This window comes from Chelonoidis abingdonii, chromosome 2 (assembly GCF_003597395.2).
Source record: "Chelonoidis abingdonii isolate Lonesome George chromosome 2, CheloAbing_2.0, whole genome shotgun sequence".
NCBI lineage: Eukaryota > Metazoa > Chordata > Testudines > Testudinidae > Chelonoidis > Chelonoidis abingdonii.
In genome coordinates, this window is record NC_133770.1 from 155,965,414 (window position 1) to 155,992,829 (window position 27,416).

Consider the following 27,416-nt stretch of genomic DNA (forward strand, 5'->3'; position numbering starts at 1 on the left):
GAGAATTCCTACACTGTTGTGCACTGAAGCATGTTAGCAAGGTTTATTATGGTGGCATCTGGCTCTTAACATGCAGGTTCTTTCGACCCCTGTTCAATAAACTTCCAAAAGAAATAAAGTTTCTGATGAGAAATGAATGACTGTTGCTGACTGGCGGGCCAACAGAATGGATGGTTTGTTTCAAAACCAGGCAGGAGGTGTTTTTGTTCAGATCAATTATACTCGACAACCAGGACCAGATTGTTACAGATGCTGAGCGCTGAACTCTAGATGGAGTCAGTGGGAACTCACGGTTCTACCGTCAGACATTTACAATCCAAAACTGAGACAGATGTGGGAAAGCTGTGGGTTGCTTTTGGCCTCATTGCCAAAGGACATTGCTTTAACTTTGGATTCGAGGCATTACTGCTCCCTGCTAACACAGCAGAGAAAAGGTAATAGGGCAAGGGTGGAGGAAGTGGGCTATATCAGTTTTTTCTTTATGATTAAGTAATAGGCACCTATCACCTACATCTCTAAAGAAGCCATAGCTTCAGACCTTGCATGTTGCACTAAATATGGCTTAACAGTATCAAATCTAACTAAGTGATTTGGATGCTTTAATTTTGGGTACTTGACTGAGACACTGAAAGGCTGATTTTCGAAGCATGGGTGCTCAGTAATTTCTAAAAGGGCTCTTTAAGGGTCTCAGCTAGGCATTCAAATATTAACCACCACCCACCCCCCCCAAAAAAAAAATCACTAGTTAGAGTTTAACTGTATATTTTATAGGACAAAAAAGCTGCACACCACCATAGCCTGTGGAAGTATTATGATTTGGAATACTATCACCTGACCAGATCAGCTTAATGTTATAGTAAAGTTTAACAAATATCATCATTAGTTGACACTTGAGCCATGAAAAAAATAATTAAACCAGAGACAGATGTTTATAGGGGTGAGCTGAGGAAGCAGGGAGAATAAATCAGATGCACTATTATCCAACAGATTCAGATGTCTGTCTGTCTAGTCCACACTGCATTGGAAGTATGACATTCAGAGGATTAGTGTTACCACCCCACCCCCCCAACAACAAAAAAAAAAAGGGCAGAAAATCCATAACATTAGTATGGCACAATCACGATTCTGACTATCCCCATAGCTCAATACAGCCAAAAGAGCTTGTGTTTAGATCATCATCTGAATTGATCAAGCGGTGTTTTACAATCACCTGCTGCCTCTCTGCTACAGCAGAAATAAGCACACCTCTGACAATTCAGCTTCTTTACAAGTCTAGGTTATGTGAATGGGTTTGGACTAAACAGAAGTATCGTTGAAAGAGCATGCGGCTTATCATTAAAGGGAGCTTGGACTGACCTGTGCTTTAGAAAATGAGAGTCACATGGAGCTAAGAAGAGGAGAGGCTAAATATTGACAAGTTATACAAAAAATTGCCTGTGCAGGAACTATGTAGAGCAGGTGTTCTCAACTTTTTTCTTCTAAGCCCCCCAACCAACATACTATAACACCACAGCTCACCGTGCACAACAACAGCTTTTCTGAGTATAAAAATCTAGGGTCGATGTTAACAGGTCGCAAGCAGGGCAATTGCCTGTGACCCATGCCGCACGAGCCCCCACAAAAAACTACACTGCTCGGGCTTCAGCTTCAGCCTGGGTGGTGGGGCTCAGGGCCCGGGCTTCCAGCCCTATGCAGTGGGCTCCAGCTTTCTACCTTGGGCCCCAGCAAGTCTAACGCCGCCCTGCTTAGCAGGCCCCGCAAATCTGCTCACAGCCCTCCCCGCCACTAAGAGGCTCCAGACCCCTGGTTGAGAACACCACAACTAATTAGTGATGTTTATGGAAATCCTTGCTAGGATTCTCCTACCACCACCTTTGGGTCCCTAAAGCTGAAGTTTTCAAAAGACTTGCTCTCCGTTAGGCATGAAGAACTACATTTTCCCTAAACAGGGTTGTTGACGAAGTGGGACTGTTTTAATGTTTCTCTGAATACTGTGTGGTGCTCACCGCTCTGGCCGACCCTCTGTCCCTGGCAACTAATGGCCAGGCCCCTTCCCCTGCCAGGGATGCTAAAGGTGTTGGAGACAGTGAGATCAGGTAACCTCCTGGCCCGGGAAAGGAAAGCTGAGAGAGAGGAGGCGCTGGAGGGGGTTTGGGAGTTTTTAGGACTGGCTGGAAATGGAGGGAGCCCCGAGGAGGCTCGGGCTCCCAACAGGGCAGTGGCCTCCCTGGGGCCCCAGATGGACCTAACTAAAGGGGGTCCTATTGTCTGTACTGGCAAGACCTGTTTTGGACTGTGTTCCTGTTCAACTAAATAAACTTCTGTTTTACTGGCTGGCCAAGGGTCACGTCTGACTGCAAAGTGGGGGTGCAGGACCCTGTGGCTTCCCCAGGACCCCGCCTCGGCGGCTTGCTGTGGGAAGTGCACAGAGGGGCAGAAGATGCTGAATGCTCCAAGGAGAGGCCCCAGGAGTGAAGGCGTGCAAGCTTCTTGCCCTGAAGATATAGTCTGCTATGAGGGAGAGGAGGTTCCCCAAAATCCTGACTGGCTTTGTGGGAGCAGTTCCAGAGCATCGCCCGTGGACTCTGTGACAAGAGTTCACTGCAAAACCAGGGGGTCTGCAGCAGAGAGATGGTAGAAAACAGAAGCATTAGAGAACACCCAGTCCAGCCTGCAAAGAGCCAGATGTGAATCAACACCTCAGGGACCATGCTAGGAATACTCTCATTCAAATGGAAACCTGAAACAAGTTTTGAAATGCCCTGTGGTATAAGTATGCACTTTATATCAATATACACACAATGCCAGTTATTGTATAATATGTAAACAAACACAGTATGGTCGTAAACGTGCATATCACAATACAAAGAGATGGCTGGTGCCTACTAATCAACACGCCACCTATCTGAATCTCTGTTGGATAATAGTGCATCTGATTTATTCTCCCTGCTTCCTCAGCTCACCACCTATAAACATCTGTCTCTGGATTTATTTATTTTTTTCATGGCTTCAGTGTTCAACCTAATGATGTATATTTGTTGAAACTTTACTATAACAATTAAGCATGATCTTGGTCATGGTGATAGTATTCCAAAATCATAATACTTCCACAGGCTATGGTGGTGTGCAGCTTTTTTGCTATAAAATACTACAGTTAAACTCTAACTAGTGATTTTTTTTTTGGGGGGTGGTGGTGGTTAATATTTGAATGCCTAGCTTGAGACCCCTTAAAGAGCCCTGTTTAGAAATTACTGAGCACCCATGCTCTGAAAATCAGCCCCTTTCAAGGTGTCTCAGTCAAGTACCCAAAAATTAAAGCATCCCAAATCACTTAGTTAGATTTGATACTGTTAAGCCATATTTAGTGCAACATGCAAGGTCTGAAGCTATGGCTTTCTTTAGAGATGTAGGTGATAGGTGCCTATTACTTATCAATTAAAGAAAATACTGATCTAGCCCACTTCCTCCACCCTCGCCCTATTACCTTTTCTCTTGCTGTGTTAGCAGGGAGCAGTAACTGCCTCTGAATCCAAAGTTAAAGGCAATGTCCTTTGGCTAATGAGGCCAAAGCAACCCACAGCTTTCCCACATCTGTCTCAGTTTTGGATTGTAAATGTCTGACGGTAGAACCGTTGAGTTCCCACTGACTTCATCTAGAGTTCAGCGCTCAGCATCTGTAACAATCTGGTCCTGGTTGTCGAGATAATTGATCTGAACAAAAGCACCTCCTGCCTGGTTTTGAAACAAACCATCCATTCTGTTGGCCCGCCAGTCAGCAACAGTCATTCATTTCTCATCAGAATCACTTTATTTTCTTTTGGAAGTTTATTGAAAGGGGGTCGAAAGAAACCTGCATGTTAAGAGCCCGATGCCACCATAATAAACCTTGCTACATGCTTCAGTGCACAACAGTGTAGGAATTCTCCGCAAGCTAAAGTGAAGGGTGTCTCAAGGAAATGTTTACAGGGTATTGCTTGGAATAAGGAATAACTCTGTTGCTGTAGCTCTGCTAGGTAGAACAGCTGTGTACAGTGCATTATTGAAAGCAGATGGATGTTAGTGGAGGGAGAGAGGTGTTACGAGCATGGATTAAGCAAGCCAGGAACTTTTTTTTCTTTCCCAGCTGCAGTCGTTGTAGGCTTTATTTTCTTCTGTTGCTTAAAATGCTCCATTTTTTTAATTCATCTTTGAAGGGAAGTCCCTTTTTAAAACCGTTTCGTTAGCCAATAAATTTGTACAATGGCATTGGATGTCTAAAGCAATGCATCTTATGTAACCATATGTCCTTCAGTCCCAAGGTATCTGAGCGCCTCTCAGGGCTTTAATATATTTATCCTCACAATAACCCTGTGAGGTGGTGCAATGCTACTCTCCCCATTGGTACAGATGGGGTACCGAGGCTTAGAGAAGCCAAGTGACTTTCCCAAGATGTCTCTTAGAGTCAGAATTGAACAGACATCTCCTGAACCTAGGTTTTTAGTGTCCAAACCCTGGCCTATCCTTCCTTCTCTCTCTCTCTCTCTCTCTCTCTCTCTGTTTCCATCTGTGTTGAAAGGGCTAAGTGTGAGGGAAGACAATGACTCTACTGGTTTGAAACAATACCTGGATAATCCTAGAGTTTCGCAATGTTTTTGAATATTGGGAGTAGCCAGAGACAAACCCTGTGCCCATCATAAATGTTTCAGTATCCAGTTGTATGACTTTGGCCTATCAAATATCACTTGTAAGTGCTAAGCCTTTTGACAGCCTGCATGAAAATCAAGCTGGATAAAATTCAGTGACAATCCTGTGATCAGCGTAGCCCGTGGTCGAAAAAAGAACTGGGCTTAATCTAATGGGCCTAGTTCTGCAAGCTATTTTGTGGGGAAGACGTTGCTCGAGAGGGCTGGAGTCCGTGTTGGTCAGGGGCTGATACACTCTGATAGTAGGTCTAAGGTATATATGTTGTGTGCTCAGATCTTATTTCGTTAGCTATAACCATTGCATACTTGGTACCCTATATTTTCTATGCAGACTTGTATAAACAAAAACAACGAGGAGTCTGGTGGCACCTTAAAGACTAACTGACAAATCAAATTTAAGGTGCCACCGGACTCCTCATTGTTTTTGGGGATGCAAACTAACTCTGCTACCCCTCTGATACTTGTATAAGCAAGGATTTCTTTTTTTAAAGGATGACTAGTTATTTATGGGTGCACAACTTAAGGCACCTTTTAAAGGGTCCTGATTTTTTTTTTCCCCTCCCTTTCCCCACAGGACCGTCTTAAGCATCTCTTGTTGAGCACACCAAATTAAAATTCACTATTGAAAATGTAGGTCATAGCAAATGAAATCTATTCAGGCGCTTTAGACAACTAAGACACGCAGTCACTGTCCTGAAGAATTGACAATCTTAATGGAGACAATACAATCTGTTTGTGGGGTTGAGGGGAATGAAAAGGGGCATGTGGGGAAGGGTTGCTGCTAGAACATAGTATTCCGTGTGACTTTTTTTTTTTTTTTTCCCCCCCTCTCCAGAGGTGTGCCATGGATCATTGCTGGTTTGATGTGGTTATTCTTCCCCCTTTATTATAAGACTGTTTGTTTTTATTTCAACTACTAATCTAGAGCGTGTGCTGTAGATCTAAAAAATAACAATATTCCTCTTGCTGTTGGCTATAGAAAATGGAGACATCTTGTTTAATGCAAAGAAATGGATGTATGCGATGTGCCCAATGCTTATAGGTTGAAAATACCTGCTAACATGATCGGGCCAATGTCTTGTAGTGATATCGGAAGTGCCACCACAAATTCCGAACCCTCAACCATGAAGGAGTAGAATGCTTATAGAGGAGATCAAAAGATAAGGTGTCTCCCTTTTCCTTCTACTTTCCGCTAGCTTGTTAAAGATTGCTACAAGGAGCCCATGGTTACCAATTCTCTGTCTCTTCATTTGTAACCAGATGTTGGACTGCCTCTCCGATGGTCCATGATGCCAGCTCTGTGCCCACCTGCTTAAGTGTTTCAAACAAACTCTTTTTGCACCCTTTCTCTCCATGCTGCTACTTCATGCTTCATAAACCTCCAACAAAGCATGAACCTCATATATCTCCTCTGAGTCTCACTTAAAACTCTCTCGTTTGTCACGATACTTACCAAAAAACATGACCCCTTCGGAGTGTGGTGTGCTGGAACGTGCTTCTAACATGGTAACAATATTGGCTCGTTGTTTCTCCTGACATTTATTTGATTATCATCTGATGCTCCGTTTTAAATGTTAGACTGGTAGCTTATGTGGTGGAGCACGGCTGTCTTTGTTCCTATTTTTATGCAATATCCTACCCGCTGTGGTGGTTGGTAATGGTAATACTAACCTGATGCATAGGTCTAAGCATCGGTATGTTTGTTGGCTTTGCGGGTGAGGAAACAAATTACTCCAGAAAGCCAGGAAAATTGCTTTAAGACCAGTAGAACCCTTCTACTGGCAGATATGAGGGTCAGTATAGTGTAGACCATTGTACCTCAGTTCCTCACTACTGGGGTTGCCCGCACTGCGAGGCAATGAATATGACAAAATAATCCCTGACCCACCATAGATTACTCAGCAGTGACTCTTACGGTTGCCTTAAAAAATGCAGCATTGGGCTCTGAAAGTGTTCATCTCAGGGTTGAAAGGTGGTGGCTGCAAAGTGGGGTCCCAAGGAAGCTGTTAAAAGAGGAGAAAAATTGGATGATCCTGTAGCAGGTCCTGAGTCAGGGAGGTGGTGGTCACGGGGGGAAGATATATGGGGGAAAATAAGGGACAGAGAGTGGGAGACCTGGGGTCTCATAGCTTAAAATCGCTATTGAAAACTCTTTTTTTGATTACTCTGACACTCCCTGACTATAAAATCATATGTTAGGCATTGCATGAAAATAACTAAACCCTATGAAAAGTGAGTCCTTCCTGCATCTCACATGTGCAGCTGTTTGACCTCGATTTTATAGCGCTCATAGTCTTGCAATGCAGTCCAAGCATGTATGCACACTTATTGCAAAGCTGACAAAAGAAGCCGGACCTGTGCCACACCCTTCCATAATCAAGGTAAATAGCACACAAGACCACAGCATCCTTAAATCAAGGTATCCACCCTCATACAAAACCTCATGATGAGAGCTCTTTTAGACTCTCTGACTCTTGCCAGTACTTGAGTTACAACTTGATGCAGTTTTCAGTTACCATTTGTTTTTATAAAGTAATTTTCCTCCTGCTCACAATACCTCTGAGCAGAACTCCCAGCATGGAAGCCTATTTATTAGAAGCCACACTTTCAGTTGCAATGACTGGATTTTGTCCAAAGCCCCGAGAATGAAGACAGTTCAAGGGACATGCAGCTAACAACCTATGTGGAGTGGCAAGTTAACATTCTGAATTTTTGTATGTTACTAGCTCTGATTTTTAAGAGGATTGGACTTTTTGTGAGCAAACTGTTGGCTGTTAAAAGGATCTTGCAATATCCTTCGTTTCCCTGGAATGTTTGTGGGAGTGGTGGTGGTGGGGGTTGTGTGTTTTTTTTTGTTTGTTTGTTTTTTTTATTATTATTCAGCTTCATTTTATCCTGTAAAATACTTCAACCTATAAAATGCACTAGAAATCCTTTTGCTGGCTTAGAACTTCAGCACCTAGCGCATTTCTGTTTATAGAAAAGTGAAATTTCAATTGTTGGGAATACTGTATAATTAAAACAAATGGATTTCTGTCCCCAACTCACTACCCAGTGACTTCCATTAACTAACAAAGCTTTCTCTTGTAGGTACACCACATTATCCTATAGAGCACCAGAAATGGTCAACCTGTATAGCGGCAAACTTATTACTACAAAAGCAGATATATGGGTATGTATGAAACTCACTCAAAATTCACATAACTGACTTGCGGCCTTGAATAAAAAACTTTGATTACTTGGTATACCTAAACAGTTAGTTAGTCAAAAACAAATTTTTTATAAGCCTCCATTTGATCTTTGTGTTGAGTTATTTCAAATGATAGTGGCCAGTTCATGAAACATGATTGCATCTCTGCTCTACTCCCTCTTATGATGCTTTAATTCAGAGATGTATGAAATTCATTGGTTACAGTTTTACACATAAATGTGAATCCGATTACACTTCCCATGAGTGTGCAACCTAGTATTTTTTTGGTTTTGGGTTCAAATAAATCCCCAAACTGGAACAGATCCAAAGCTGCACCTGGTTTTGGGTCTTGGCCACAAAAAATCAAAGCTATACTGTATTAAAAAAGAAAAAAAGGCGGACATGGGTTCCTACCCGAGACGATAACTCGGCCCTGGATTCCCAAACCTGTCCAGAGTTTTCGGTTTCTAGGAAAACCAGACTTTTCCTCATTAAGGTTTTTCAGAGCTCTGTTTCTAGCAATGACTTCTAAACCTGTTCGTGACTTGCTGTCCTATTGAAGGTGAAATTGACTGTTGAGCAATGTGTGCCCATAGAACCTAATAAAATACAGGCGGCTTATCTTCACATCAGAAAGAGTGAAAAAAGAAGAAAATCCTGTCCCTGGTTGTCAGCATAATGGTGATTCTGCAGAAGTAATGAGTAGAAGGAATGGAATGGCTTAGTTTAAAGGTTATGCTTGGGTGTAGCTAACGGCTTTGTAAAGTTCTGAGTTAGGTAACAGTCAGACAGTAACCGGTGAACTGTAGCCTCAACTGCTCTACATATACAGTTCAGTTTATACGAGAGGAAGAAAAACTGAGCAAAGTACATTCTGCTGTGCAAGAGGCCATTTTCCTTGCTACGAGCTCTGTCCTGCGAAACCCTGCGCACGCACATAGTTCTATTGAGCTTTTCATTCTGCTGTGTTCAATGGGAGCCCCTACAGGGCTGGGGCTTGTGTGTTGTGAGGAGCCTCTGGCTAGGGAGGCAGCGTGGCCTAGTGGATAGGGCACTGGACTGGGAGTTGACTGGAAATTGCAACGCTGTGGCGCCATAAAAGGGAGCTAATCTGGGGAGAATTTTTCCAATGCACGCTCAGTGCAAGGTAGCCCCCTGCAAGTCCCAGCGTAAGGGGCAGCGCTGCAGGGGTCTGAGGTGGCTTTGCCAGCCAGAGGCAGCCTAAGATGGCCCCCTTCAGTAGCTCAAGAGCAGGAGGGCAAAAAACTTAATGACATCCTAGAACCCTCCTGGGCAGGATTACTCCCCAGGTTCTATTCCTGGTCTGCTACTGACCTGCTGTTTGACCTTGGCCCAGTGGTTGACCTTCAGTGTCTGTTTCCTTACCATCCTTTGTCTTTTTCCTGTCTTCTCAGAGTGTATCCTTTTCTGGGGCAGGACCAGGCTCTTGAGGCAAGTCTATGCCTCAGACCTCTGCCAGAATAGCTCTGTCTGAGGTGTGATCGCCGACAAAAGCTGGGTTTCCAGAAGCCTCTAGTGCAAGCATGGTTATACTGGCAAAACTGGGCTTTTCCTGGTATAACTTGTGTGGCTCGGGGAGGAATAGTCATGCTCTATGAAGCATGCCATTACTGAATTAGTTGCATCCGTCCTAGAAGTGCTTTGCCAATGCGGTGTACGCTATACTCCTCTTTAACAAACCATATTGTCAAACCTCCACATTCTCTGAACACTTCCTTTTCCCCGAGCAGAAGATGCATGAAATACATGGGAGGGAGAGTGTGGAAGGGAACGGGAAGAGGAAGAGATTTGGATAATGCAGAGGTTCAGGTAACAGAGCAAACCCCAGGCCACGACTGTAAGGAGGACAATGAGCCTGCAGCTGTGCGGGAGGCCATCCTGTGGCAGCCTTGTGCAGCCCCTCTGTCACAAGAGCAAATAAACTGGGCAGAAGAGAGACCACTGGCCAAGACTGCGAGGAGAACAAGTCCCCAGCTACAGAAAAGGCCACTCTGCTGCTGAATGGCTCCTGCCTTCTCGAGTGCCTGAACTTCCAATTACCCAAATACAATCCATGTCCCCCCACTGTTCATATAGTTGGGAGTATACTGTACTGGTATTCCCAAGAGTTCATACTGGTAGAGCTTCAGGGAACTCCTATATTCGTATAACTCCATCTACACTATGGGCTTGCCTGCCCAAACCTTCTGTTTGTGGCAAGCTTGTGCATGAATCTATCCCTGGCTAGCCTGTCACAGACTAACCATCCAGATGGACCCAGCTGATGCGCATTAGCAGTTTGTTAGTATGCTTTGATTTAATTCCTTTTGTAAGAGGACTAGATCGAAGCAGATCAACGAACTATCAGCAGAGTCCACACGGACAGTTAGAGGGCGGCAGGCTAATGTGGGGTAGATTCACACCCCAGGTTGCTGCCAACTAAATATGCATGTAGATGAGCCCTAGGAGGGTTTTGCCAGTTTGTTGATCCTGGTGTGTTTAAAGCTTTCTAGGGTAGATAAGGCCTACCTCTTTTCAGGACTATGGAGCATTTTAAAAGTAGCTTGCAGCTGTGACTAGACTTTGACCTAATGAGGCTGATTTATGACAACAGAAATTGATTGCTCTGGGTCAGAAATCATTGTAGACAAAATCCTCAGCCAGAAGAGAACCTCTGTATTGTGAAACTGTTCTTTCTGCTCAGAACAACCCTCCCCACCATGGGGGACAATGGCAAATGTGGGTGAAGAGTTTACATGGTTTGAAGCGCCTACAACTTTTTTGGCCTCCTACCTGGCCCAACACAATTGAGGTATATTAAGATTAATTTGAAGTTGGGACCAAGTAACCATATCTCAGTCCCCTCCATATACATATTGATATGCAGACTGAGAGGGTTTTGTGCCTAATAGAGAGAGAGAGAGTGTGTGTGGGGGGCAAGCGGGGGGGGGCAACTTAGGTACTTATCTGCCCTCCATTTTCATAGTATCTGATCACCTCATGTTGTTTTAATGAATTTATCCTCACATGTCAGGTAGGGAAGTGCTATTATCCCCATGTTACAGAGGGGGAACTCTAACACAGAGAGGCTAAGTGACTTGATCAAGGGCATGCAGGAAACCTGTGGCAGAGCAAGGAATTGAACCCTGTTCTCCTGAGTCCCAGGCTAGTGCTCTGACCATTGGACCATCTATCCTCTTTAATCTATGGCGGCAGTGGTTACTGTTGGGTAAATATTTCCTACTGTTTTTTCCTCTCTTTAGGCCCTTGGTTGTTTACTGTACAAATTGTGTTACTTTACTTTACCATTTGGGGAGAGTCAGGTGGCAATTTGTGATGGAAACTTCACCATTCCGGACAACTCTCGCTACTCCCAAGACATGCACTGTCTCATACGTGAGTATATCTGTTTCAATAGCAGAGTCTGGTTCCATATTACAAATAAAGCTCTATTGTTTTTATAATTCCCAATTATTAGAGCTAAGGACCTGGAGTGTGTCCTCTCTTTCAAAAAGACCTGTTCATGTGCAAGGATGAAGCAAAAGAGTTTACGGTCATTTAGAAGATGGCTGTGCCAAAGATGCTTATGATAGTAGAGTTTCTATTTGGATGGACTGTGGTAACCTATGTGGAAAACTATGGAAATAGAAAATCATTTGGTTGAAGATTGCTACAGAAACTTGCACAATAAGCCTGCTTATGCAAAAATGTTTCTCCAGTAATGAGACTATTTGCATAAGAAGCTGAAAAGAGCCACAGTGACCTAGACTAGTGATAAGATTTTATCTTCTGTGAACTGAGAAACAGAGGTAAAATGATTATAAATAACCCAATGACTGAAGTGACTGTGTAATTAAACATACAATGCATTACTCTCAGCAAAGCTGGAATATCTTGCCTGCTTTCAGTAGAGCATTTGGTTTTCCCAGCTATGAGTGTGAGTAACTCAGACTCCAACATGTTTTCAAAATAAACTGGTACTTCTCCACTGTTCCGTATGTCCTGGTTTGAGCAGATATTAAAACTTAGTGCTTGAAGTCAGTTTATAGATGTACACTGTATAACCCCAGCAGAACCAGTGCAAGATTTGGTACCTGGGTCTGTATGTGTAGAATACATAAAATCGTATCGGAATAAGTACAGTCTCTTGAGGTGTGTTAAAGATTTGCTGCCTTGCAATCCAAACTTGACCTGGAAGGTGTGGCTCATATATCATGTGCAAATCTGGCAGACATTAGCTACATGATTATCCATGATTCTGACTCTTCTAATATTCAGCACTGAAGTCTTTTTTTATTTTATTTATTTATTTTATTTTTAGGATATATGCTTGAACCAGACCCCGACAAGAGACCTGATATTTACCAGGTCTCCTACTTTGCATTCAAGTTAATAAAGAGAGAGTGCCCCGTCCCAAATGTACAGGTGAGTACCCAGGGACCCCTTCAGTGGAATTGGGACTGGAATCCATCTGAAGGTTCTTTGCGCTATTATTCCTTATCTCAATTTAATGTAGACTGCTGGAGAAACCCATGGCTTTAATTTAGTTTGTGGCTCTGGGGTATAAGAAGGGCAGATTCCTTTCCCGAGGCAACTAGGAATCAGTGCTTGCACAAAGGATACATCCTACCTAGTGAGTAACACAGGTAGATGGTAGATTAAAAGCTTTTGGGGGAAGATAACTAGCAAAATGCAGGAAAGGAAGTAATTTTGCTGTTTTCATGGTGGCATCCATCACCATGTCTAAAAGCAGCAGCAGAAGGGGTGATGAGATTTGACATCTTCTAAATGAAGTGAAAATGCAGGAGGCTAGGAAGGATAAATCTCTGGAGGTTTGGTTCTACAGGCCCAAGAAAAATCAGCAAATGCTCTCTGGCTGAGTGTTATCAAAGGAGGCAGTGAAAACATGTCTCTTGGAAGGAGAGAAACGGGGGGTTGCATTTAAGTGCCCTTCTTTTATGTGCACTTCAGTTTTGGTACAGGAGCAAAGGCAGGTAGCAATGATGCGACCCAGAAAGAGGACAGCCCATGGGATTCCATCCATGTTGCAGTAAAGTACAATAGAGTGTATAGAGAGGCGGTTTCCATCTCTAGTCATTAATGTCTTGTGGTATTGGGAGGTAGGGGCGTGGGGAAGGGTTGGGATGCTGCCCATGTTGTGTTCTGTGGATATTGGAAGCCTGTTCATTGCAGGTGTAAGGGAGGTGGGGAAGTTGACTGCATAGAATAGATTCCCTCTCACACGCTCTCTCTCACACACACACTCACATGCTCGCTCGCGCGCTCTCTCTCTCTTTCTCAATCACTTTTGAAAGTTTCAGCCTAATCAGACCCATTGGAGGGGGCTCAGGTTAGAATCCCACAAAAATCAGTAGCTCTTCTTGAAAATTTAGGCTTTGTCTTTTTCAGCTGATTCTTAAGCAACATGAAATGACTATATACTCATGGTATTTATGTGAGCATAAGTAGCGATAGAAATATTGCAGGGCTACTATACAAACAATTGGTGGTGCAACTCGTTTGTGTGAAAAATGGGGGAGACCCTGAATATTAGGAAAACTGGCCTATTGCATCAGTGGGTTCCCAGGTCTATAATTGATAGAAGCATATGTGGTTTGGTTTGGTCTGGTTCCCCACTCCCCATAGATGTTTTTTTTTCTTCTTGTTTTTTGTTTTTGTTTTGTTGTTTTAAATCAGCCCTGGCAAATAAACTGGGCATGGTAGTAAATAAGTTACCAGCATGAGGCTGTCATGGGGAACTTCTGTAGAGGTGTATATGTACATGGCAAAGTAGACCACGCTTGTGAAACTGATTTCCAGGCTAATTCTTCATAGCATATGTAATCTTTACTACAGTTGGGTTTGTGACTATAGACTGGTTAACTGAGATTAGCCAAATTCCATTTAAAATGTATAGTAAATCTAATAGTCATCTGATGTTCTTGTTAGAATCCAATTGAAAACTGTAGTTTACAGGTGCTTTATACTATATTAGGGATATTTTGGTGGTACACAACTTTCATCCAGTTGCCTAAAGGTAATGGTTTGAAGACTTCCTGGTTTTCCATTCAGCTTCTGACTTATATTTCTCTTGTTTGGGGCATATGTTCAACTTTTTATTTTGTCATAGTTAACGTACATGAACTTTCCATACAAATATTAACAAATCTTATCCATTATCTTTATTTGTTACTTTTTAAAATTCCCATTTGTGTCATGTCCACCTTCAATTTGTATATTTATTGTGTTCAAATTCCACAAATGGTAACCAGACATTATAAAATTGACTTGGTCCTGATTTATAAGGTTGTCTGTCACTTTTAACTTTGGAAGGGTTTGCATACTTCATTCCCCTAAGCTATTAATGATGAGGTAGTTGTCATTTTCAAAAATGATGTAAAATGACTTAGGATCCTAAATTGCATTGCTTTTGCTGAGGCTCTTTTTTTGCAAACTATATCTATAAACCTGTATGATTTCCACTTTGTGTGCAGTAAAGCAAATCGTTTTTGGATTTTCAGAATTCTCCAATCCCTGCTAAGCTCCCGGAACCAGTGAAAGCTAGTGAAGCAGCTGCAAAAAAGAGCCAGCCAAAAGCCAGGTAAGAGCATCTGTGTTTAACATGTTTCTCTTTTCATCTGTGGCTTTTCAGACTTTGAATTGTATTTCCATTAAAAAACCACCACTGTTCTCTTTTGGCTCACACTGTAGAAAATAGATTGAGGTTTTTACTGTGATCCTGGGACTTGTAATTTAAAATAAAAAAAAATGACTATTTAAAGTGAAAGGCAGCAAATGGTAACATGAAAGAGTTCTTTCCCTGTACGCCCAATACTGTGTCTGAGTCAGTTGCTAGATTTTTGTAAACTAATGGCACTGTTTCAATGTAGCAGTTTGAAGTTCATATGCCAAAGCTTTATCACTCTGTACTGCAGCATCTCTATTAAGGGCGTTTTCCAAAGTCTATTGAAATGAGTAGAAAACTCCTGTTTACTTCAGTGGCCTTTGGGTCAGACCCCCAGAGTATAAACCTGCAGACCAGCCGCATCAACTTTCATAGATTTTAAGTGCAGGAGGACCCAGTATGATCTAGTCTGGCTTCCTGCAAAACATGGGCCTGACAAGTTCAGCCAGAGCTTCTGCTGGAACTAGAATTTATCTCTTGGAATGACAATCAGCAAAGATCTGCAGACTGCCAGGGTTTCAGAATCCACCACATAGGGAGCATATTGCTGTAATGCATGTCATTCTGCTCCTTGATGTTCTAATAACCTCACCAAGAACATAAGAACGGATATACTGAGTCAGACCAAAGGTCCATCAAGCCCAGTATCCTGTCTTCTGACAGTGGCCAATGCCAGGTGCCTCAAAGGGAACGAACAGACAGATTATCATCAAGTGATCCATCCTCTGTCACCAATCCCAGCTTCTGGCAAACAGAGGCTAGGGACACCATTCCTGTCTAATAGCCATTGATGAACCTATCTTCCATCTCTTGTAGCGTCATGACTCAGGTCAGACTTTAGGGCACTGAGTACGTCTTTTATATTTACTGCAGAGTGTCTAGTATATTCATAGGCCCTATGTAGATAACAATCAAACACTGAAAGAATGCCTCTTGTGATGCAATCTACCTAGCAGCAATTAGCCCCAGAAGTTTCCCTTAGTATTATTTTTATACCCAAGCTTCAATAATAATAAAGGAATTTCTTATCTAGCTCAGCGATCAAAAATACTGAAAGGCATTAAGCTGTCTTGAGCGCCTCAGGGCACAATAATGCCCTGCGGGTTTGCATTATTATGGGATGGGAAATATGAAGGGAAAAATACAAGTACCTGATGCTTCAGTTGAAGCCAAAACAGCTCGGTAAGAGTACTTTTTAAGATGCCAATCTATAAAGTTCTGCTGAAGGATGCCAGCTGCCATAAAGTGAATTCATTATGCCCTTCATCTGCTCTTCCATAAATCTATAAAAAGTCCAGATTTAAATAGTACGTTGTGTCAAACTTTTGAATGCATTAAGCAATTTTGACACAATCCAGCTCTCCAGCAAGATGAAAAGCCATAATCACAAGAGAAGGCAAAATGAACGTGCTGGATTAATTTTGCAGGTGCATTTGTTTCAACTTCCAAATGACTTGCACTAGCCTGCGTAGGAATGACTCGTGTATATTTGCTCCAGTGTCTCTTTCACTTTGATTATTCACTTGCTACTTAAGCATTGTTGGCAGCAGTCGGAGCAATGCCATGTGCTACCTTCCCCAGTTTGCATTGTCATGGAGGGAGTTCCACAAACTAGGTATAGCAGCAGATTGGGAATCAGGAGGTGTAGAATTCTGTTCCCTTCTCTGCCACTGCCTGGCTTGGTGATCGTGGGCAAGTCCCTTCCTCTGTCAGCCTCAGTTACGCTCCCCTTTAAAATGGGAATAATGGTACTCTCTGGTCTTGGTAAAACACGTTTGTATCTACTGATAAAAGCACTACATACTTATTAAGTAATAACAAGATTATTCTGTAAAAATATTATTACTGGCCACTGGGCTAGAGTGTTGGTTTGCCTGAACTTTGCAAGTAAATTTAATTCTTTGTTCCTTAGCCTTTATTTAATGGGACCCTAACTGGCTTTTGATGTAGATGGCTCTGATTTATGGTTACCTTATGTCTGTCAGACCTATGTAACCATAGCAGTTTCCTGCCTTGGGAATCACTGTCTGTGGTGTTCAGTAGCCCAGTAAAACATAGTTTTTAATTCAAGCAGCTAATTGGAAGCAGCTTAGCTTGTATTCATGTTTTTGTTTTTCCTCCAATCCAGGCTGACTGATCCCATTCCTCCAATGGAAACTTCCATAGCTCCACGTCAGAGACCCAAAGCAGGACAGACACAACCCAACCCTGGAATTCTGCCTATTCAGCCAGCCCTCACCCCTAGAAAGAGGCCCATGGCCCAAGCAGCCATCCAGCCACAAGGTGGGTCGGAGCCTCCATACAAAATCCACAGAGCAGAACCTGAGCACGGTCAGAAGCTTCTTGAATTTGCCTAATAAATTCATTCCTACACTTCAGTCCTAGAGCAAAAATCCCATGGAACTGAGTACAGAGAGAACCAATAGTCTTACAGAGATTAAACAGGCTTCTAAGGAAGTTTAGTCTAAGAAGAACTAGAGCTAGCTGGTACCTTTTCCAATGGGAGGGTGAGGGGGGAGTGTTTTGATGAAGAATGGTGGTGGTTGGGACTTTTTTTTTTCCCCCCAGCCACCAAAACTTTTTGCCGAAATCTTTCATCTTGGTCAACAGTTTCTAGTTTGTTTTGATGTTTTTATTTTTTTGTTTTAATGAAAACTTGAAAATACTTCAGGTAAAGTTTTACAATTGATAATAAAATATAACCCTCCCCCCTCTTTTGTTTGTGCTGCGCCAATAGTGTTTTTGGAAACTTTTTTTTTTCATTTTTGTCAAATGGAATTTTTCACAGGAAACTTACAAAAACCCTAAATTTCCCGTGAAAATCATTGGTGCTGTCCAACCTGCTCTGAGAATCTGGACAGTCTAACTGAAAACTTATGGATTTTTGGAACCCTCTTATAAAAATTACCTATTAAATCCCCATGTATGCTCCTGAAGAACAAGAAGATGGTCCCTCTCTTTAGGACTCTTCTCTAAGGGGAGGCTGAGTGTAAACATTGTTCTTGTACTCTTTGCATGGACCTTTGCGTCTTCTGATGTCTGTGTAAGTCATTTTCCCCCTCTTAGTTGCAGGCCCTGCTGCTTTGAGTGGTGGCCAGCCCTCGCTTCCTGCAAGCGTTCAGCAGCCTAAAGCACCACCTCCGCAAACTCAGCCACAGCCTGCCCCTCAGCCCCAGCCCAAGCAGCCGCCCGCTCCTCAGCAGACCCCAGTAGCCCAGCCGCCAGTCCCTTCTACTCAGCCGCAGGCCATGTCTCAGCACCAGCAGCAGCTCTTCCTGAAGCAGCAGCTACTACAGCAGCAACAGCAGATGATGCAAGCTCAGCAGGTAAGCATGGCTGCTTCTCAGTGCGTCTGGCACCTGTATTAGGCCATGGTGCCACAAGGTAGCAAGTACAGATGTCTCCAACCTACTCTCAGCAGAGGCACAGAAAAGCATGAGAGGATTGAGGATTTATTCTCTTCTGTTATGTTAGCGCCTTCAGTCATCAGCTACTATCAGGGCCTCATTGGGTTGTGCCATGTAACTGAGTGGGGAACAGCCCTGAAGAGTTCACAGCGTAAATAGGCAAAGGGTGGGATGCAGGATGAGGAACAGAGAAGCAAAGTGAGTTGCCCAGGGTGTCTCAGCAGTGAGAGAGCTGGGGACAGAACCTAGATCTTCTGATTCCTAGGCCACAGCCCTACCCAGGGAATTTTAAGTAGGCTGCTTGGATTTAGTGAAGTTGGAATTCAGCCAAAAAAGCACTGTAGTGGCCTTCATGACCTCCAGTGGCAGGACCTTGCCTTGGCCTTACATATCACTTTTCAATAGCACAGCAACTACTAATGCTGCACACTGATTTGCCAGTCAAAGAACATTCACCAGGGGTCAATTGATTGTACCATTTTTGAGAGAGTTTCTCTCCTCCAACTAGAGAGATGAGGTAAAATCTTTTATTGGACCAACTTCTTTTGGTGAGAGAGACAAGCTTTCAAGCCACACACAGCTCTTCTTCAGGTCTGTGTTAAGCACCTTGCAAGCTCAAAAACGTGTCTCTCTTGCCATCAGAGGTTGGTCCACTAAAAGATATGACCTCACCCACCTTGTCTCTAACTTCCTGGGACCAACATCACTGCATACAACAATGGAAGATCTTTCTCAGCCAATCACCAACTTCCGTAACTAGCCAGAAAAAGTTCACCGAACAAATAGCATTGGACGGCCTGAACAGTGGGGTGTTTTGGTGACCAATTGCCGTCATTCGACCCAGCATGAGAAAAGCACCCATCCATTGACTCCTCAAGGCTGCTTCTTGCAATCTATGCAGATACCTATGGAGTGTTATAGTCCTGTTCGCTTGTCCTTAGGCCAAGCTGTATGTATTAAGTTATTCTACTCTCGTCGTGTGGCCCTGGTAATCTCCTTCTGTTGTTGCATCAAGGAGTATCATTCCAGTAACAGTGTGTGCAGGAGGAGATGCTAAGTATTGGCTTGGGACTCAGACTAAGAGTGGGGGCGGAAATTGCTATGGGTTGAAGCTGACACGGTTTTGTTGCTGCCATTTGTTGTTAATTCATGTTATGGTAAAACAGAACAGTGACAACTGTGAGAGTGGGGCCCTATTGTGCTGGGTGTTATACAAACATAGGAGAGACACGCTTTGCTGTGAAAAGCTTAAGTGACTTCAGGATACTGAAGCCTTTGCTTAAAAGTGATCAACGAAGGGTAGAAGGCAATTTTGTGCTCCCTCTGACACACCAAAAACCCTTAGCATGAAGAAAGCCTGAAGGGTTGAACCCCAGGCATTCAGACCTGGTTTTCCCTGGTCAACTCTATGGTGACGAGAGATCCTGTGTAATTCAGACATAGCGAGAGACTGAGGGCTTGTCTAGGTAAGGGAAACTGGCAGCACCATGATGACGTTCCTGTAATTATAGCACACGTTATAGCTTGCACTGATAGACATTGTACGTTAATGTCCAATGGGAAGCCAGTGCAGGTGAAAAACTCCCCTTTCAAGATGGCCTGATTGCTAAGCAGGGGAGAGGACGATTATGCTGGATATGTCTACTCGGCAACTAGACACCTGCAGCTGGCCTGTGCCAGCCAAGTCAAGCTAGTGGGACTTGGGCTGCAGGGTTGTTTCAGTGCTATGTAGACTTCTAGGCTAGAGCCTGAGCTCTGGGACACTGGAAGGTGGGTTCGAATCATAGACTATCCAGGTTTGAAGGGACCTCAGGAGGTCATCTAGTCCAACTCCCTGCTCAAAGCAGGACCAATCCCCAGCTAAATCATTCCAGCTAGGGCTTTGTCAAGCCTGACCTTAAAAACCCCAAGTTCAAGCATTGTGACCCCGAGTTGGCTCGCACAGGCCAGCTGCAGGTTTTTCTTTGCTGTGTAGACGTACCCAATATAAGCCCAATGCCTAACTGACACGGGGTAAAGGGAAGCCTCTGTTCAACTTGAACAGATAGGTGTGTTGACTCAGGGTCACGCCACGGAGATACCCAGTAAAACAAGGAAAGAGGAGACCTTCATCTTTAACATTTGATCAAGGTGGGAAGGAATAGAAAATGTTTCTACATTTTAGGGCACAAGTCCAGTTTTCCATCCTTTGCAGATGGCCTCTAAGTCATCACCCCTTGTTTTTTATTTACCCTATGACCATGGCTCTCCATTTTTGTTATGGTGCCGCAGTTCCAAGCGATGCAGCAGCCAGCCATGTCGCAGTTTCAAGTGATCCAGCAGGGAGCGCCGGTGCAGCAGCAACTGATGCAGAACTATTACCAGCAGCAGCTGATTGCGCAGCAGGCAGCCATGCAACAGAAGACAGCAGTAGTGGCAGCTCAGCCAAAGCAACAGGCTCCAGTGCCGCAGCAGCCACAGGCTGCAATCCAGCCAGCACCTGCGCAGGAGCAAGTGGTAAGAACCAGCGAGGCCTTGAAAACTGGAGAGAAAGGAGTGAGTGGTAGGGAGGAGAAGGAATGGAAGTGCAGTATAAGTGCTGCTCACCTGGAGGAACTCAAAGCACTTCCTGGGCACAAACCAAGCTCGCAACCTGCCTGGCTAGTTGTGTGAGGGACATGATCCTGTTTTGTCCCCCAGGATTCAACCCAGAAGGGCTAGGGAATAAGGTGTTCTCAGGAGGCCTGCAACTCCAGTACTTGATACCAAGCTCTAGCTGTCAGAGCCAGAGCCAGTCTTGCTGCTTCTAAGATGCTTTCCAAGAGACAGGTTTTGTTTGGGCTTTTTCCTACCAGTAGGTGCTGGATTCTCTGTGGAAACTGCCCCTCCGGTATACTGAAGTTTGGTCTTCTGTAAAAGAGCAATGTAGGTTGAGGTGAGAGAAGGGAGGAAAATAACTTAACCTGCATTAAGTGTCCCTGAATACATATGGCAAAGCTGCTTAACCCTGCATGAGACAGGCATCCCATGCATTTCACTGATGGTGGGGAGGCGGGGGGGGAGGTGGAACTGTGGCACAGAGATGGATACTGCAAGTCAGGAAAGATGGCCTGCCAAGTGTGACTTCACAATCCAGCCTGGGACTTGGAAAACCTGAGTTCAATTCCTTGCTGTGCCACAGACACTCTGACTTGGGCAAGTCACTTTGCCTCTCTGTGCCTCAGTTCCCCCTCTGTCCAGTAGGGGTAACAGCACAGCCTGCTTCACGGGAGTGTATGAGGATACTGCTGTTGCAACTTTGTGAGGTACACCGATATTATAGCAGTGGGGGTACTATCTAAGACTGGAGTGCAGGATTCCTGACTCCTAACCCCTTGATCTGAAAATCTGGTTGAACAATGTGCCCCATTAGGAGCCGGCAAATGTTTTTTCCTACGATGTCATCTAGACATGTTTATGCAGAGGTAATGCTAACACATGGTATAAAACTGATGTGTTCTCTCCTGGAGTGGGCTGACCAAGGTCAGTGGGTAGTGCCCACTTCATGTGCCAGCATTAGTCTCCTAAGCAGAGATTGTCAAGTGACTGGAATTGAGTGTCCAAACGGATGCTTTAGGGACGTGTGTGGGTGTTTTTGTATTTTCCCGAGAGGGCAGGTGCTAAACACCCGTTGAAAATCAGTCCACTGAGGCATAGTAAATTGCTAGATTCCGAGGCAGGAAGGCACCGTTGTGATCATCTAGTAAACATGGGCCATGAACTTGAGCATCTGCCAACTGAAACACTCAAAATCAGGAGTCATTTCCGAGACTCTTGACAGTAGCTTTCTTGAAACCTTGATTGGAAAAAGCAGGTACAAAAAGAGCCGCCTTCCACTCTGCCTTGATTCTGGTGGGTGGGTTGGGTGTGTTTTTTGTGTTTTCTGGCTCTATTGAAAGGGAGATTTTACAACAGATTGTACATGCGCGCGCGCACACACCATCCATGTTCCCAATCATCTATGCCCATATATCCAAAATGAGTGCTCTTTACTTGATGGGAAATAGGACTTTCCTTGCAGCGAGGCGTGACAGCAGATGGCTGCCCACTCATTAAAGACAGGGGAGGTGTGCCAGACAGGGTGATTCTCCTGTTAACAAAATCTCTCTGCAGTTACATCTTGTCTTTCATTGCTGCCCAAGCCTATTCATTCTTGCTTGTCTCTTGGGGAGTGGAGGGCCATCATTTCAGTTTTGTTTGTGCATGAAAAGAAGATGCATTCAGTTTCTGTGCTATATCTTGTACACATAAAAAGTAAGTGGCATTATGTAAACCAGTTCTACTAGAGAATATTTGATTCCAAATTAAGGGCCAAATCCTACTATCCTCATAAGTAAGCAACTCTTCTTGGGCCCAGATCTTCTCTGGTGTAGTCCCTGTGAAGCTGATGGAATGTCACCAGGGTTATTTGGCCAATGGATTTTGTCAAGAATTACTCATATGACCAAAAGCTGGGGCAGTGTTTCTCTCCGCCCCCCACACCTTACGGCTGTATCAGACTTGTCTCTGTTACCTATGTGTGTAATTTTCTTGTTTAGCTGGGCATTGAATAGGGGACACAGTCACAAATCGTGTTTTCCTGAATTTGCTAGGTGACCTTGGGCAAGGTTTATTAGCTCTTTGCCCCCCATGTGGGTCTGATCCAAAATCAGTGAGGAGTTTGACAATTGAAATTTGAATGGGCTTTGGATCAGGCCCATTATCATCTAGCAGAGAAAGATATAACACGATCCACTGGCTGGGAGTTGAAGTTAAACACATTCAGGCTGGAAATAAAGCATACATTTTTAACAGTGTGAGTAATTAACCATCGGAACAGTTTACTCAGGGTCACGTGTAGTAGATTCCCTACTACTGGCAATTCTTTAAATCAAGGTTGGATGGATATGGATAAATATATAAGCTGATCTAGGAATTATTTTGGGGGTGTTCTCTAGCCTGTGTTATACAGGAGGTCAGACTAGATGATCACAATGGTCCTTTCTGGCTTTGTAATCTATGAAAGATTGCATTCCCCTTACAGGAGAAAATTCCTGAGACTTAAAGAGCCTTTCTGAAGGTGCCTGGAGATCCTTTGACACAACTCAATTATGTGAAAATCATCCTAACTCTAATAAAAAAAAAAAAAACCCAGCATGAAAATTTCCTCCATCCCCAAAAAGGTGAATCACAACTGACGCATGCAGTGCAGTTCCCATTTCTACAGAAACCAGGAAAAAGCATTAATTGTCTTATTTAAAAAATGAGCAGTGAGACAACATCTCTCCATAGCAGGTTCTCTCAGCAGAGAATGCCAGGCTTGGCCCGCCAAGACCTTTTCATGTTGCATAATTTTTTTGATATTACAAGCCATATACATTTCTGCCGATATTCCAGTACAACCCGTCCCTCCCTGAACACACTGTTTCTCTGTGACCTACAGAGAATGACATAAGGTGGGTGTATTGGAAATGGTCAAAACCAACTCATTTCTCACTGCAGTACGATACTATGCTTAAAATGAAGCAAGTGAAGGAAAAGATTGCTCTTGATTGCCTTCCTCTGCCACTCTGAGCACGTGACCCTGCAGCAATCAAACTCCATGCTGGGTGTGTGCTTTTTTTGTTTTTGGTTCCGGAGGAACAAAGAGGGAAATGTCTCTTTCCTGGCTGAAGATGGACCAAGATGCTGCTGCATACTAGAGCAGAGGCAGAACAGAAATGCCCAGACTTGGGAAATAAAATAGACTTCCCATCTCTTTCCACACCCTAGTTTTTCCCTTCTAAAATCAGGATTGAGCTACAGCTGGATTGTGAAATCACATTTGTCAAGTTGACTTAAAAACCAAGTGGTGACAGATTATGCTATTATTGAACATCATAATCTTTTTTTGGTTGGTGTACATGTATATGTATCTCAAAGGAGTGATGCGGTCAAAAAATAAAATTTTAAATTCTTATTTCAAAGGCTTCAGAGTTGTCTCATCTTGTCTCCAATTTTGTATTGAAAATGGGAGCTTGAAACTGTACACAACGAGCCCAAATCAAACTAGTTTTTTGTTTTTTGACCGCATGACTCCTGCGAGATACAGATTTTAGAATTGTGTTTTGGAAGAAATTTTGTATCCTGAGCTGTGAAGAAACTATTAGATCCAAGGCATCTGTGGAAATCCCATTAAATCCATGAGGATCCAACCCCTTTTAAACAGCTAGCACTCTCAGATATTCTGCTCCTTAATCCTGTCCCGCTACAACCTCTAACCTGTCCATCCAGCCAACAAGACTTCTGGTCTCTCTAGTGTGAATTTTTTCTGCCCTGGCTGTGAACCATGATACCTGGTTATGTAGTGGCTGCTGTTTCTCTTTTAGCAGCACACACCAAATCCATCTTCCCTCCCAGAGCTCCAGCGCAGCTCAGGAAAGTGTTGTCGCTTGTGATTATGTCTAAATGGGACCCAAATACTGTAGGTCAGTGAGGCTCTTTCAGTTTTCCCCTGCTCCATTATGCTGCATGAGGTCAGGGCCCTGGAGTACAATAATTGTTCAACCCAGCCATTGTTTGTGGATGAGTAGCTTACACACTTGCTTCCCTTCCTAGAAGCAGGCCCCGATAAGGCAACAGCAAAAACCTCAATCGACACCGCCTTCAGCTGTTCAGGGGCAAAAGCTGGGCTCCCTCACCCCTCCGTCCTCCCCCAAGACACAGCGCGCGGGACACAGGAGGATTCTGAGTGACGTGACGCACAGCGCAGTTTTCGGGGTCCCGGTCAGCAAATCTACCCAGCTCATGCAGGCGGCTGCTGCCGAAGCCAGTCTCAACAAGTCCAAGTAGGTGACTGTTCATTTTATGATGGGTACGGAGGGAGGGGAGATGCTGTTTGCCCTACTCTTCAGTGGAATGCCCAGAAAGGTGAGATTGAGTCAGCCCATCTGGGACCCCAGTTTGGTACCCCCGCCCCTAACCACCATCCCTGAAAGCCTTTCCAAAGCCTCTTCCTTACCTAGAAAATAAAAAAAATTCCAACCTGCTTCTGCTCTCTCGATGTGCCAAGCAAACTGGGTCCCCCCACCCCCTGTGGACTACACGGTGGGCAAGAAGGTTACCAGTAGCCCCTGGCTCTTGCTTTGCACGGGACCCCCAGCAATCCTTTGATATTATGAACATGGCACATGCAGCAATGCTTCTCCCAAAGAATCTGCTGTTTCATCTGTACCATCAAACAAGTAAAATCGGGAGGTTTCCACATGGCCTGTTGGATACGATCTTTTATTGCATATTGCAATATGGCATTTCGACAGGGTTCCCTAACTCAGCGGTTTGCAGACGTCTTAAGCTGAGCGCCCCTCTCCCCCCTTTCGAGTTATGATTTTTGGTTGAGCCCCCCAAACCCAGACAAAAATAGACACACAAAAAAGTTTACTTGATAGCCTACTCATACACCGAATGGAGACCTTAATGCCTCTTTAATTTACCTACGCCTGGAAGTTTCAAGTACACAGATACTGACTGACTGACTGGCACTGCCAAGGTTTCTTCAGCAGTGGGCCAGGCTGCCCTGCTAGGGCAGGGCCAATTACTGCCCCTCCCCCCCTCGGGTTTTCAGGGTGGGGGAAGGCACGTGCGACGGTCTCTGGGCTCAGAGGCTGCCGGGAGCAGAAATCCGTTTGGCCGTGGCAGATGTTGATGCTGGCCTGCTGAGGTGAGTCGGGGGGTGGAGTTTGTGCACCCTCCCTGCCATGTGAGGTTGGCACATGCTTCCAAGCATTGTTGCTCACCCTCCAAATGTTCCTCTGTGCCTCCCCATGGTTTGAAAACCTCTGCTCTAGCTGCACAAAGGCCCTAATACGTGTCTATTTGTATCCCTGGTGCGAGTAGTACGCTAGGCACTACACTGACAGGTCAGAAGAACCCAGTCCCTGGATCCCTGAATTCTAAATAGAACAGTGTAAGTGCAACCCCTGGAGTACATGGGAGTGCTTGGCTCCCACCGTTTTGTTTACTTCGTTGTTTGCCCGTCTTCCCCAGCCCCTCCACCCTCACCACCAGCACCCACCGTGCAGCTGTTGGTTTAATGCCCTGTTCCCTCCCACCCCTTATTTTGTGGTCTCTTGGCTATTTCCAGGATACCAGATTAATGCCGGTTCCTATGAAGGTTATCCAGGACCTGCTTGTGACTTGGGTTGGGGGACGTGCATAGTGTGGGTTAAAAAGAAGAAAAGCAACTTGTGCAAAAAGTTCATAGATGTTAAGGCCAGAAGGAACCATTATCATCAGCTGGTCCCTCCTCCATTGCAGGGAGTCAGAGTTTAAGGCTAGAAGGGAGCACTAGGTTCTCTAGCTGATCTTCTTATGTATGTCTTAAGCTACCAATACCACCCAGCACCTCCTCACTAAACCCACCAATGAAAAGGAGACCGCTAGGAGACTAAAAAATCCCTTCCTGGCCACTGCTGGTGGCTGGTTGAAGCAGGTGCTGTAACACAAGACATAAACTGGAAGTGAGCCCCAGGGCTGTTGAGCCCTGCCCCCCACCATCTCAAGCAACCCCTTCATCCAGTTGCACTCAAGAAATTTCCAATTGACTTGCCTGGTTACGAACGTTCATGGTTTTTCATTGGGTGGGATGCTTCTAGGTCTGCATCCACGACACCGTCTGGCTCCCCTAGGACCTCACAGCAGAATGTCTACAATCCACCGGATGTCTCCACGTGGAACCCGTTCGATGATGATAACTTCTCCAAACTCACAGCGGAGGAGCTGCTGAACAAGGACTTTGCAAAACTGAGCGACGGTGAGTTTACCGGAGAGCTTCAGCGTCAGCTAGCGACTGGTGTTGCTCCCTTCTGGACCTGGGAAAGCAGGAATGGCGTAATGACAGCAGCTAGAGGCTTCTGAAATGTTCCTGTTACAGAGAGTTCTTGTGAGCGTGAGAACCCGCAGAACTAACCTGTTAACATTGTGCATCCGGTAGCTTTGTCTCTTACTTTTATTGGGCATGTGGCATCCTGCACAAGCCTTCCAGGATGTAATGTTTGTCTGCAACCCCTGCTCACCTCTGCTAGTGCCTTCCTCTCAATGAGGTCAGGGAGAAGACGCGAGGCTTAATGTAGTGCTCCCTATGAGTAAGATTGGTAGGCTCTTGGCCCTGATAAGCCTACCACGGTATATCCATTACATTGCTGCATACAGATCTGCAGCACGCAGATAAAGTTACATTGCTTCATTAATGATCTGGAGGACGGCGTGGACTGCACCCTCAGCAAGTTTGCAGACGGCACTAAACGGGGAGGAGTGGTAGATATGCTGGTGGGCAGGGATAGGATACAGAGGGACCTAGATAAATTAGAGGATTGGGCCAAAAGAAATTGGAAGTTCAACAAGGATAAGTGCAGAGTCCTGCACTTAGGACGGAAGAATCCCATGCACTGCTACAGACTAGGGACCGAGTGGCTTGG

General features: G+C 44.5%; 1 protein-coding gene across 1 annotated transcript in view; it reads left to right on the forward strand.

The window, feature by feature from the left end:
* Window positions 1–27,416, forward strand: part of AAK1 (AP2 associated kinase 1) — a 135,320-nt gene that overhangs the window by 66,959 nt on the left and 40,945 nt on the right. The window contains exons 6-14 of the mRNA XM_075062005.1: window positions 7,747–7,854; window positions 11,136–11,268; window positions 12,194–12,297; window positions 14,394–14,473; window positions 16,686–16,840; window positions 17,624–17,883; window positions 20,236–20,460; window positions 24,559–24,788; window positions 26,595–26,752. Of these exons, the coding sequence (XP_074918106.1) occupies window positions 7,747–7,854; window positions 11,136–11,268; window positions 12,194–12,297; window positions 14,394–14,473; window positions 16,686–16,840; window positions 17,624–17,883; window positions 20,236–20,460; window positions 24,559–24,788; window positions 26,595–26,752 (1,453 nt within the window). The remainder of the gene's footprint in view (window positions 1–7,746; window positions 7,855–11,135; window positions 11,269–12,193; window positions 12,298–14,393; window positions 14,474–16,685; window positions 16,841–17,623; window positions 17,884–20,235; window positions 20,461–24,558; window positions 24,789–26,594; window positions 26,753–27,416) is intronic.